At 46.7% G+C, this 12,468-nt stretch overlaps 1 protein-coding gene across 1 annotated transcript; it reads right to left on the bottom strand.

The window, feature by feature from the left end:
* Positions 1–593: 593 nt before the first annotated feature.
* LOC119297959 lies at positions 594–1,682 on the bottom strand. Its single transcript, XM_037575529.1, has one exon. The coding sequence runs from the start codon at positions 1,592–1,594 to the stop codon at positions 785–787; it is 810 nt and encodes a 269-aa protein (XP_037431426.1). The 5' UTR covers positions 1,595–1,682; the 3' UTR covers positions 594–784.
* Between the last annotated feature and the right edge of the window lie 10,786 nt (positions 1,683–12,468).

Raw genomic sequence — 12,468 nt, 5'->3', positions numbered from 1 at the left:
TTACCCTTAAATAAGAAATAAAGTGACATAAAACTTAAAGCAAAAATTTCCTTACAATTAGTACAAAAATTGCACTTTTTATAATATGTACCATACTCTAATACAATGTATACATGTAATACTTGCATGCATACATTTACACACACTCAACATCCAAAAATACACATAAAGAAAAAAAAAACTCAACAAAACACACACACACACACACACAAAAAAAAGCAAACACGTGCAAAAAAGAAAAACAGAAGCAAGAACAAGCAAAAAAGGCATGCACGCACAAAAAAATGGCATGCATTTCATCCACCCATGTGGGTGCAACAGTCACGAAGTGGAGACATGCATGAATGCGGGCTGCAGCATGCACCGAGCAAGAAAAGGCAGGAAATCGACTGAATAAACAACAGCGTCAGTCAAATCCATGGAAACTTCTTACACACGTATCCTAAAGCACATTAAATCAACGGCAACAAATTCGACTGACCTAAAATGAAAAACTCAGTCGCCTGATGTATAGCTAAAGTGGTAAAAAAAATGCCCAAACCAGCTCATAGAACAGTCCAAAAGAGAAACGCAAGAATCTCAGGCTTACATGTGTATAGCTAAAGTGCAAAACTTTGTACATGTGTCGCTTTCGGTCTTCCGGTAAATAAAGAATACCATATATATCCATAAAATTTGTACAAAGCATCGATCATATATACGTACATGGATAGTGATACACTACTAGTACTCCTTAAGTATATCTGGCTACAGGTAGGTAATCAAGTCGCTAGTGTATAGTCGATCAGCAGACTGCTGCTTCCTGCTCGAGCATGTCTCGGTTGAACCGCGTGATGAACTCCTCAACCTTCCGGTTGAGCTCCTCGTCGCTCAGCTGCCAATACTCGCGCTCCTCCTCTGATGGCGGCACCTTGTCGGTCTCCTCCGTAGCCGAGCACCGGAGCTTCATCTTTTCGACGGAGTCCTCATCTTGATCATCAGGTGTTACTGTAATATGAGCTTGTGGTGTTGCCCACTGATCGCCTTCCGCCATCGTTGCATCGCTCTTGTTGGTGCTAGCTGGTTCGGGCGCTTCTTCTTCTTCTTCGTCACGCTTATCAAGAACCGACGTATGGTCCGTGTCAGTTTTCGGCGTGCTCGTGGCACCTTCACCTTTGGTCAAAGCCAGCGCATGCCCCTCCTCCTCCGTGCCAGTCCATGATGGCTGGTCACCGCCTCCTGCGACGACACTAGTGGATATATCGACCGGTGCCGTTGGCTCGTGGGGTGCCATCAGCGGCACCGACGTCGCGTCACAGTAGTCCCCTTGGACGGTCGCCACCGGCTGATCACAGCGAACGACGACGTCGGGGAGGTTGTCCTGGTCGTCGTCGTACTGGTGGTGGGAGGCGGGGCTGAAGAAGAGCACGCCGGAGTCGGCGGCGATGATGGCGATGATAGAGTGGGACATGAGGAACCAGAAGGTGGAATCCCTTGCGAGCGCGGACGGCGGCACGCGCAGCAGCGACATGTAGATGATGGGCAGGGAGATCACCAGCGCCGAGATGGAGACCTTGGCGATGGCCTGCGGCTGCGGCGGCCGCATGCTCGCCATGCCACCGGCAAACTGCAACTACTTGTAAATAGATATGTAGCCAGCTACTGAATTTGACCCTGAGCCGACCTTAAGCTATCTGCTTGTGACCCTGCCGGTTGTACAGCATGTCGCGCATGCACCTGCCCTTTTATAGAGCGCGATCGTGTTCGGCCGTCGCGTGGTGGGTTGATCTGTCTCGGCTCTAGAGAGTACTGGCAGCTACAGGAGAGGGCGTTGCACCGACGAGCTGGCGTGGCGTTCTTTTGCCCTAAGGCATAGGGTGGGCTGGCCACCCGTGCGGTTTCTGGGGTAAAAAGAGCCGCGCATGGAGCTCTGGGTGCGTGCGTTACAATGGACGCATGCGTGGGGCTTCGCCTTCATGGGAGCTGAACTCCACCGCCCATGCGACGTCTAGCCCGCTGCCTAGCTATCAGAAATTAAACGGAAACGTGCGTGATGTATTTGCCCCTGAATAAGAAACAACCGCGACCGTTGAATGGTGACCACCGACGTACGCCGATGACACGCCTAGCTAGCTTGTACGTACGGCTCAATCAACCGGAACACACTGACGGTGACGGCGCTCAAGCCTCAAGGGTAGCACCTGGCACGTTCTTTTTCACCTTGATGATACTGGAGCTCAAGGAAAGCTGATACTGTAATGTACTGCTAACTGTGAGTTAAACGCCGCCTAATTAGTCTTCCAAGATATTGTAACGAGAGCTTACTCATGCTTCTGGCACGTGTGTGCAACGGTGTACGTAGTGTCATGAGATGAGTTTATCCTTGTAACTTTCTCAAGGCTTAGGTGGCGCTGGAGTTAATTGCATCTGGCCATTCTCTGGTGAAAGCTACCTGCCTACCCAAAATGTGATTGCCAACTCCATCAACCTATCCTAATACCGATCCCAAAGCCTTTTACCAAAGCTAGTTTCATCAACTGGCAAGTCTCCTCACTACAAGTGGAAAACTACCGCACACCTATTTACAGGTCCATGATTAAGGGCTTGACATTCTCGTACAAACAATTACAGGTTCGACGACCATATTACTAACACAGGTCGCCACTAAGTAGAGTAGTTACCAAACCTTAAATCTTAAGTATGCATTCGAATCGAAAATGACGGGAGGGGCACTTGTAAAAGGAAACTGAAGGTGGCATATCCAGCAGTACGACTCTGATGCTTTATCATTCTAGAACGGCGACAGAAGCAGACGTGCTTAATTAGAGATTGTTGAGGCCATGTGAACGCGACAGAGTTAACCTCCTGCCGCTGTCAGTCTCATCTGAGCGATAAGCACGATTTGACTTGCGTAATCAGAAGAAGGCAAGTTTCCTCTTTGAGCTTATGCAGATCAGTGGAGCTTTGCAAAGTTGATGGATCGATTGGTCCAGGCTATCTAGCTAGCTACGTCGATCCCTGCTGGCAAGGCATGCGCATACGTGGCGTCGGCCCTAGGCGGTGGGGCCGCCACCTGGATTCGCTTGCCCCACGTGCCTCGTGCGTTTGAGAGTGTCGTGATTATGCCGGGGACTAGCAAAATAGCTCAACCGTTGCCCCATGTAAGCGTTTGCGTCAGCATGATCAGTGCAATTTGTATGTGCTCTTGTGCTAACCCGGGGCATCTACCATCAGACTTGACAAATTTAGCCTCTTAAATATCCATGAACGTGTCGGTATCCAGACATGTCTTTTTTGAGTCCCTATTTCTCCATGCATGCTGTCATGCTTTTATTTTCTCTCTGATTTTTTTTCACAGGTAGTTTTCTCTGTGATATATTTGGTCACATCGCATGTATGTGATTGTTGGAGGTGGAAAGAGAGGGGGGAAATGGTTCGGGATGGGACGCATCCTACGTGACGGACTGGCGGGCACGTCCGCAGGTCCTCATATTCTTCCCATATATGGTACTTCCTTTGTTTTTATTTACTCCGCGTATTAGTTTTGGTCAAAGTCAAGCTTTGTAAATTTTGATAAAGTTTAGAGACAAAAATATTAACATATAGTATTGTACAATAACAAATCAGTACCATTATATTCATTATTGAATGTACTTTCACATCATATAAATTTGTTATGGTGAATGTTTATATTATTTTGTCTAAACTTGGTCAAACTTTGCAAATTTTGACTTCAACCAAATCTAATATGTAGACTAAATAAGAGGGGAGTATAAATATAAGGATTTATAGATAATTCGAACGTATAGAGATGATATGAGGGATTTAGTTGAATCAATTTATCTTCCGGCCTGTCCGGACACTAACTAGGCGCCTCTACAAACATTTGAAGAGGATTTAAGAGGGCAGTTTGTAGATGCTCTCATGTTGAGTATCTGCATGTTGAGCCCTGTCCTACAACGTTTACATGTTCTCGGTCAGACGCGAGACTAGAAGTCGTCGCGCGCATTGTCTCGCCGTTTTTGTCAATGGAAGCAACTTTCTTTTCTAAGGCAGTATTAGGGAGAGTTGCCGGATTGCAGGCTTTAGTTATACTGGACTTGAAATTTTCCTTGCGTTGCGTTGTTGCTGGCAGGATTTAGACGAAAATCCTATTTGACGCTCTCTACCTCAAACAGCGAGAACGCACACGGACAATTTTTTCTCCTTTTGACTGATTTTCTGGTTTCTTATAGTTTTTCTTTGTTATTTCAATTTTGCATGTTTTTGTTACTATTTTATTTTTTAAATTCCTTTTAATTTCAAAGTTTTTTACTTTCAAATCTTTTCCATTTTTGAAAAATATACAGAAATTTCAAAACAACATTTTTCTTAAGAAATGTTCAAAATTTCAAAAAAGTTTGTGTTTTGAATTTTTTTCGTAAATTTAAAATTTGTTTGGATTTTTAAAAACATATTCGTGATTTTCAAGAATTGTTTGGGGTTTTTAAAATTTTGTTATTAAATTGAAAAATTCATTTTCGAATTTGTTTTTCAGGTTTTTCAAAAACAATTCATGTCCTTTCAAAATTTGTTCGTTTTCTGAAAAAAATGTGATTCTAATTCATTTTAAGAATGTCAAAAAATGTTACCGTTACAAGCCTTTCTCGCAAGCTCAAAACCAGAAAAAACAAATTAACCTCCAAATATTTTTTGAAAATATACAACTTTTAGAAAATTGGAAATAATTTGTGAAATTCCAAGCATTTTTTTAAAAATTGTAATATTTTTGAAATATTTTGTACTTTTATAAAATTATCTGAACAATTTTTTATTTCCCGAATTTGAAAATGTAAACATTCTGTTGAAAAAATGAACAAAAATGTGAAAATCTGAACAACTTTTTAAAATTCCGATTTTTTTATTCTGATAATCTTTCAAATTTTTGATTCAGAAAAGGAAGAAGAAAGGAAAAATGAAAAATCGATAAAGAAACAAACAGAAAACGTTTGAATTTGAAAATCCAAAACAGTGATTTTAGATCTGTAGTTGCTGATAGTCTTTATGACCCGCGCTCCCTTGTTATACATCAGAGCTCATAAGCTCATCTGCGAGTGACGAGCGCCTACCAGTTGGAAGTGCAGGCTTCGTCCCTTCGCACGGGCACATTCGATTTTCGGTGAGTATTTCATTGTTTCAGAGTCAACCCTGTCGGGGTTGTTCCTGTGCGGCGCACAACGTGCGGCGTATATAAACTCCTAGATGTAGACTCGAGGGGTGAGATGGTATTAGTTAGGGTCCATTTGGATTGTGATTGCGGTCACCTTGCCAATCCAGTGCATGTTAATATTTTGGCGCCTTGCCATATAACTGGATGCATTATAAGGTACTGGCTCCCAGGCAGTTGCAAGATTTTAGGATTTGGGTCTGTCGACTTTTAACCAATTGACTGAACCAAAACATCTTTGAGTCAATTTTACAGTTATAGCACAACTTAAGCCTTTTTCCATACAAAACCAACAGAAGCCCGCAACACATCTTGGGCCACTGCCAAATAACATCCTATTGATGTACAAAGAAAATAAAGAAAAGAAGTTTACAAATGGAGAATGAATTTGTTAGTGCACTAAGTAATTAAAAAAATACACACATTATACAAAAAGTTGTGCATTTCAACAATATGCAAATTAGGCATATAGGAGAGAAACTTATGCAAAAAGGAAGTATTCCAAGAAGGCATGAGCAAGTGGAATTGGTATTACCCTTCATGAAGAAATAAAATAAAAACTAACACAAGCAATGAAAAAATTTCCACATTATACTTAAAATGTATTATTACAGTATGCATAAAATAAGCATATAATATAAAAGTCACATTAGTGACATTGGTATTACCCTTACAAAATAAAAGAAAATGAAAACTAAAAGAAACCAAAAATAAAAACTAGAACTTAAATAAAATATGAAATCTTTTATGGAAAATTCTATGGCATTGGTATTATCCTTTCAGAAGCAATAAAATAAAAAACAAAATCAAAATCAAAATAGTGAATTTTTCTGGAAAGAATGTAACACTAAAGAAAATGAAAAAAAAACTTTGAAAACTTGCTACAACTTTGCACCAAAATCGCATTGTTTGAAATATGCAAATAATAAGCATATAATAGTGAGATTTTCGCATTCTACTACAATTTATGCAGAAAAGAAAAAAAATGTGTTTTCAAGAAGGAATGGATTTGTGACATTGTCATTATGCTTTAAGAAGAAAGAAAGCAAAAACAATTAAAGAAAATAATGATGAAATTTGCACACAGTTTACATAAAATTGTGTTTTGAAGATAATATGCAAGAGTAAACATATAATTACAGAATTTCGCCAAAAAGATGTTTACTAAGAAGCAATGAATTAGTGACATTGGTATTGCACAAGAAAAAGAAAATAAAAGAACTAACTAAATAAATAAATTTTCTAAGCAAAAATGAATTAGTGAAATTGTATTACCATTTAAGAAGAGAGAAAAATGGGGGCGGGGGTGGGGGGGGGGGGTCACTCTCACCTTCTTAGCCACTGTCAAGTGACATTCTGCATGTGCGCCACTTGTCGTAATCTAAGAGTTTTTTTGTTGTTTTATTTATTCAAAACATTTTATCTCTTGAATTGTGCGTCTAAATCCCAAACTGTTTCATTGTTGAATTTTTCGCTTCGAGATCTTTGGAACTAGATCCCGCGTTAATAGGTTCGATGTACTTGTTTTCATGAAAAAATCAGAAAAAATAAGGACCAAAAAAACACAAAAAGATAAAAAAAGGGATAATAAAAAGCAAAAAACAACAACAGGGAAAAATGAAATGACAAAAAAAGAAAGAAAAAATAGACTAGAAGCATGGCCTTTTTTCACATTATTCCCCATTTCAAGGAGCTCAGTCGGCCGTCGGACATGGACACGGCTGGAACAATAAGAACAGTCGCAGGTGAAAATTTAGTATGGTATTACGTTGCATGTAATTGTATGGATTTAAAGTTTCGTTATTGATGTATTCGGTTGTGAAAGAGAAGATTTAAGGTGTGACAAGTCAGTGTCTGCGAAGGCCGGTCCGCATATGCTCTTAGCTCTACCAGAGTGTATCACACAGCTTATTTCAGCTCATTGTACACCTAGAAAAAACGCATTCGACGAAAATCGTTCATGTAAAGCTCAGCTTTCCAGAGGCAGCGACATTTACGTGCTTGCACAGTGCTACACAGCTGCTGCCCGCTCTGTTCAGTGCGCAGCAGCGCGCACGCTCGCACGCCTTTTACACCGGCGCCATGCGTGCTGCCGCCACGGTGTACTATCATACACCAGGCAGCTCCGGCGCAGACATACACAGGGACACACGCACGTCCTTTTCCGCGGGGTCGGGCCGACCGAGGCGCGCGTCGTGTTGCTACTCCAAAGTCGAAGCATGAAATGAAAGCCTTCCAGCCCACCACCGCGTGTCCAGCAGTTCCTCCAGGTCTCGCCGCGCGCGCCCGCCAATCCAATTAACCTCGCTGCCGCCCCGTGCCCGCTCGCCGATGCACGGGCCACGACGACGGAGGCCGGCCGCGCGCCCAGCTCCACCGCCCCTGGCAGCCCGTGGCCGGCGCCTGCGACGGCGCCAGAGGTGCTCGCGAGACGCAACCGCGCTCGACGTAGCACTGTCGCTGTGCCCTGCGGCCGCGCTCGACGTAGCACTGTCGATGCATGCCTGCTCTGCTTGCCACCCACTTGCTTGCCATTCCTATAGTTTTTGCTTTTATTTTGAGAGCGAACAGCCACTAGCTGGTGGTGCAGGCGCTGCAGGCCCCTGTGGCGACTGTTGTTGGGCTTCCGTCTTTTCACGCTCACCGATCTTTGACCATGGCGGACAAGACCACGAGAGGGAGAGAGAGAGAGAGCGCGCTCGTCCGTGTGTGATTACTGAAGCGCCACAGTTTACGTGGTCTGGACTCTGGACCCCTGCCCCAGGGGGGCATGGCTGCATGCAGCACGCGCCAGGACGATCAGAGCCTCGCCAGTACATGTGCAAACCCCCCAATGGGGCCATCGCGCACGAGCACCTGCCTCGCGCCCGTACGTGATGCCTGCATGCTCACCGTCACCCTGCATGTGCACGTCTCGCCCCAACGAGAGGTAATTTGCATGCAACGCGACGTGTGAGTGAAAGGGCCCAACGGGACACGGGGGAGGGGCTCATCACGACTCATCACAGTGGAGTTCCCGGGGCCTTTTCCTTGCACACAACTGCTGGTCGACACTGTAGTAGTGCTATCAGATTAGTGAGCCTCCACCAGACCCAACGAGTAGCAGTACAAGAGATGCATTTATACATAGGCGCCACAGTCACAGTGCACGCACGTACCCCCTGGCTGGCGCCTTGTGCGACATCTTTCCTTTACCCCGCTGCTCGCATTGAATACGACCTAACCACAGCCGTCTGATGCCCCCCGATACATGCACTGCTTTTGTCTCTCTACGTGTGCTCTACGGCTCTTTTTTTTTAGAACCGCCCTACTGGCAATTTATTCATTCAAGCCGGCCATGCCTGATTGAACAGGCTCAGTCAGAAACTCAGGGATTAAATCAAAAGTACACTGACTAACAGCTAAAGAAGGGAATGTCTAGCACAGTTGTGAGCGACCACATTAGCGTCCCTGCGTGTGTGGTCAAGTTTGAATCCGTGAAAACTCGAGAGATAAGACCGCATCTCTCTAAAGACCTGACCTCCTATGGACATGCCATCTCCTTGCATCCACATGTTGCAATGGTTTTGACAATTAGACTCAATAATTACATGAGAAAATGACTTCTCTGTAGCAAGTCTCATAGCATCACGGCAAGCCAATAGCTCCGCGGTAGAAGGATCACCAATGGCCATATATTTTGAGCATCTGGCAACAAGAAAAGACCTCGTGAAGTCCCACCCAACAATACCTTCACCCGCCGCTCTATCAGCCATATCTATAGCACCATCTGTATTGAGCTTGACCCATCCTGGTCCAGGTGCATTTCATGTCGATTTAGATCCAACATTTGTCACTGCTACTGGAGAAGGGATGTCCAACGCCCTTATTAATTCATAAACGATTCTCATAGATGTGTGTGGTTGGAACTGGACCTCACCATGAGCGTACCTGTTTCTATTACTCCAAATTGCCCACATAATTGAAATAGCAATAGCAGCATGATCCTTCTTAATAAATTCTGGGTCTAGCAAATCCTTTTTCCATGTTACAGGGTGCAACCGAGGAAGCTTCAAATTAAAGAAATTCGATGCCGCATTCCAGAACATAACATGATCACACTGAATAATAGTATGAAATTCGACGTCCCAGCAAAACTCTAGTCAAACGACAGCCGCGACGGAGATGGCGACTGCCCTGGTGCGCGTACCCGCGCGGCCGCCGCCGCCTTGATCTCCTCGCTCCGGTCTGCTGCGCGTCCGGCGTGCCCAGATCCGGCACCCCCGTGCCGCGCTCTCTCCTCTCCTTCAGTCTGCCTATCCGTTCATTCGCCCGCCATGGCTCCCCAAGCTCCGACGTCGGCGGCCGCCCCGACCTCTTGGGAACCTCCTGCCGGTGTCCTCCCTGCTTCAACGACGGCGCCCGCTCCGGCCTTTCGGGCGCCTCCTGCCGGCGCCACCACCGGTACGACGACGGAGGCCGCCCCGGCCTCTCTGACTCCTTCTGACGGCACCACCACTGCTACAACGACGGAGGCCACCTCAGCCTGTCTGCCGCTGCCCTCTGTGAACGGCGCCGCCGCGACTTTCCTTGCCTTCCGCAAGGCCGACCCGGCCGTGCGGGGACGCCTGCAACTGCTGCGGCCCTCCACAACCAAGACGCGGGCCAGCTTTGATTTGAGCCTGGCGACTCCGACGCCTACCACGCCGCCTGTCGCTGCTGCCGAAGACGATGGTCTTCATGGAGCTCCCTTTGTTGGCCCCGATTTAGGTGCAGCCCCCGACGCCGCTGTGCGGACCCCGCAGCCGCCATTGGCCGTGTCGTGGGCTTCCCTCGCGGACAACGTCTGCAGCATTGATGATGAAGACGAGCTCGCCCCGCTGACGCCGTTGGCTGCCAGGTGCTCCAGTGGGGTGAGTGATCCGGCTGCCGCTGCTGTTGTCGCTGCTGCTCCTGAGGCGTCTTTGGACCAGGGATGGGTGAAGGTGGGGGGCCGGTGTCGTTCGGCGTCGCCGACATTGGCTCTGGCTCCCCGGCCTATCCCTGCCTGGCTTCGCGGTCGATGCTGCAGATGCCTCGCCCCTGGACACCGGGCGGCGGTTTGCAGAGATCCCTTCCGATGCTCTCGTTGCTTGGAGAACGGTCATCGTGCTTGTGACTGCCACAACCCATGGCGTTCTCTCAGCTCTCTGGCATATCTTGTTGTCCCGCCCGTCTCTCGCCTTGGCATCCAACATTGTCAACCTCCTACTCCAAGAGAGGCCCAATTAAAATCCACACTCCCTTCCGTTGCGCTTCACCGTGGATCTTGGGCGTCTGTGGTTTCTGCTTCCGCTAGCCCGGCATCCCCATCCATTGATGTGCTTTAGACCGCTCTGGCTGATCAGACCGGGTTGCTTCAGGGTTGGCAGACACGTATTGAGAGCTTCCTGGAACGGGCTGAGGCTGCTTTGAGCAGGCTCTCCTTTTTGCCGGCTACGTTTCTGGCCACGCAGACACCACTCCCTCATGTTGGCTCCACGGAGGACGAAGGGGCAGATCCTTATGGTTGTTTCTCCCTTCGTGTTCGGGACAATTCATCATTGATGTCTGCTTCGTCTGTTGTGCATGTCGATGTGGGCGAGTCCATCGTTGTGCTTGCGACTCCGGTGCTACAGCTCATGCCCGAGCTTCGGGATATATGTTCGAGCCCTGCTTCGCCTCTGTCCTTGGAGTGGTTGGAAGTGGACTCGTCGACAACCTTGTGTGAGGGGCATGTTTTGCCTCTGTCGTGTGAGCAACTGGAGGCGCCGAAGTCCATTGTGTCGATGGTTCCTGTGGTGGAGGATGATGTGTTGGGGGTTTCTCGGGCCGATGATGTCGATGCGGCCGGTTTGTTGGTGCCTGCCCCTAGTAGGAGCCCCTTGGTTGATGACAACTACATCAAGAAGTACAATGAGTTCTATGATTTTCTTGACAAATGGGTGGCGGATCAGTCTGGACCCGGCATCACAAGTGGTTGCCTCCCCAAGAAGAAACCCAATAGGGAGAAAGCAAAGAGAAACAAAAGCAAGAAGGGCGGTGTTATTCGGAAGACGCCCACGATTTCATGATGGAGGGTGCTCCGTTTTTATCGTGGTCGATGTTCTTGTGTGAAGCTCCGCTGTGTTGTACAAGTGTCAAGGGTTTCGGTTGTGGTGCATTGGGAGGGCCACATGTGCGGTCACGGCGTTTCTTGTTCTGTGAGTAGTACGACCTTGGGTTGTTTGTATCGGTTTTTGCCCGGTTTTCCAAAAATTAACTGGGCAATTCTCTTCTTCTTAATTAATCGATGAGGCAAATCTTTTGCCTCCGTTTCAAAAAAAAAATCGACGTCCCATGTGAAGAGCTGGTCGCCTCGGAATTTTGAGCCAAATTATTTTGCAACAACAGCCGGTAAGCTGATCGGATGGAGAAAACACCATTTTTCTCTCCATCCCACGCCCAAAAGCCACCAAACAATGCTCGTGGCCGTGGCATACCAACAATAGCATTAGCGTCAGCGGCAATGAAAGTCTGGCAAACCAACTCAGCATTCCAATCCCCAGATTCCTCATCTAGTAGATCTGCTACTAAGTGTACAGGAGCCTCAGACAAGCGTGCAACATGCCTCCTAGTCATTGTTCCAGAGATCCAACTATCATGCCAAATCTCGGTTGTTCTTCCATCTCCAATACGATGGATAAGTCCCGTATTTAGGGCATCTCTGCCATGGCATGTAGCTCGCCAAGTTGCGGAAGCGTTTGCAGGACAAGTGGTCTGCAAAAAGTTCCCATCCGGATAGTAACATCCCCTCAGGACTCGAGCACAAAGGCTATCTGGATTAACCAGCAGTCGCCATGCTTGCTTTGCTAGCATTGCATCATTGAACATTTGCAAGTCCCGGAAACCAATGCCGCCTCTAAACTTCAAAACTGACATCTTCTCCCATGCTTGCCAATGCATACCTTGCTTGTCCAACGATCCAGCCCACCAATACTTGGACATTACTGTCGTCACTTTGTGGCACAAACCTTTTTTGAGCTTGAAACAACTCATAGAATAGGTTGGCAAAGCTTGGATCACTGTCTTAAGGAGGACCTCTTTTGTTGCACATGATAGCAATCTTTCACACCATGCTTGCACTCTACTCCTTAACCTCTCAACTATATGTTGAAATTGTTGCTCCGTAAGCCTTCCCGCTACTGTTGGGAGACTGAGGTATTTCTCTGTAAGGGCTACTCTGTGAATTTGTAACGCATTTTGAATCCCTACATGAACTAACGTGTCGCACTTGGGGCTGAAGA

This window comes from Triticum dicoccoides, chromosome 5A, assembly GCF_002162155.2.
Source record: "Triticum dicoccoides isolate Atlit2015 ecotype Zavitan chromosome 5A, WEW_v2.0, whole genome shotgun sequence".
In the NCBI taxonomy this organism is placed as follows: Eukaryota; Viridiplantae; Streptophyta; class Magnoliopsida; order Poales; family Poaceae; genus Triticum; species Triticum dicoccoides.
This window is presented reverse-complemented; position numbering and strand designations above follow the sequence as displayed.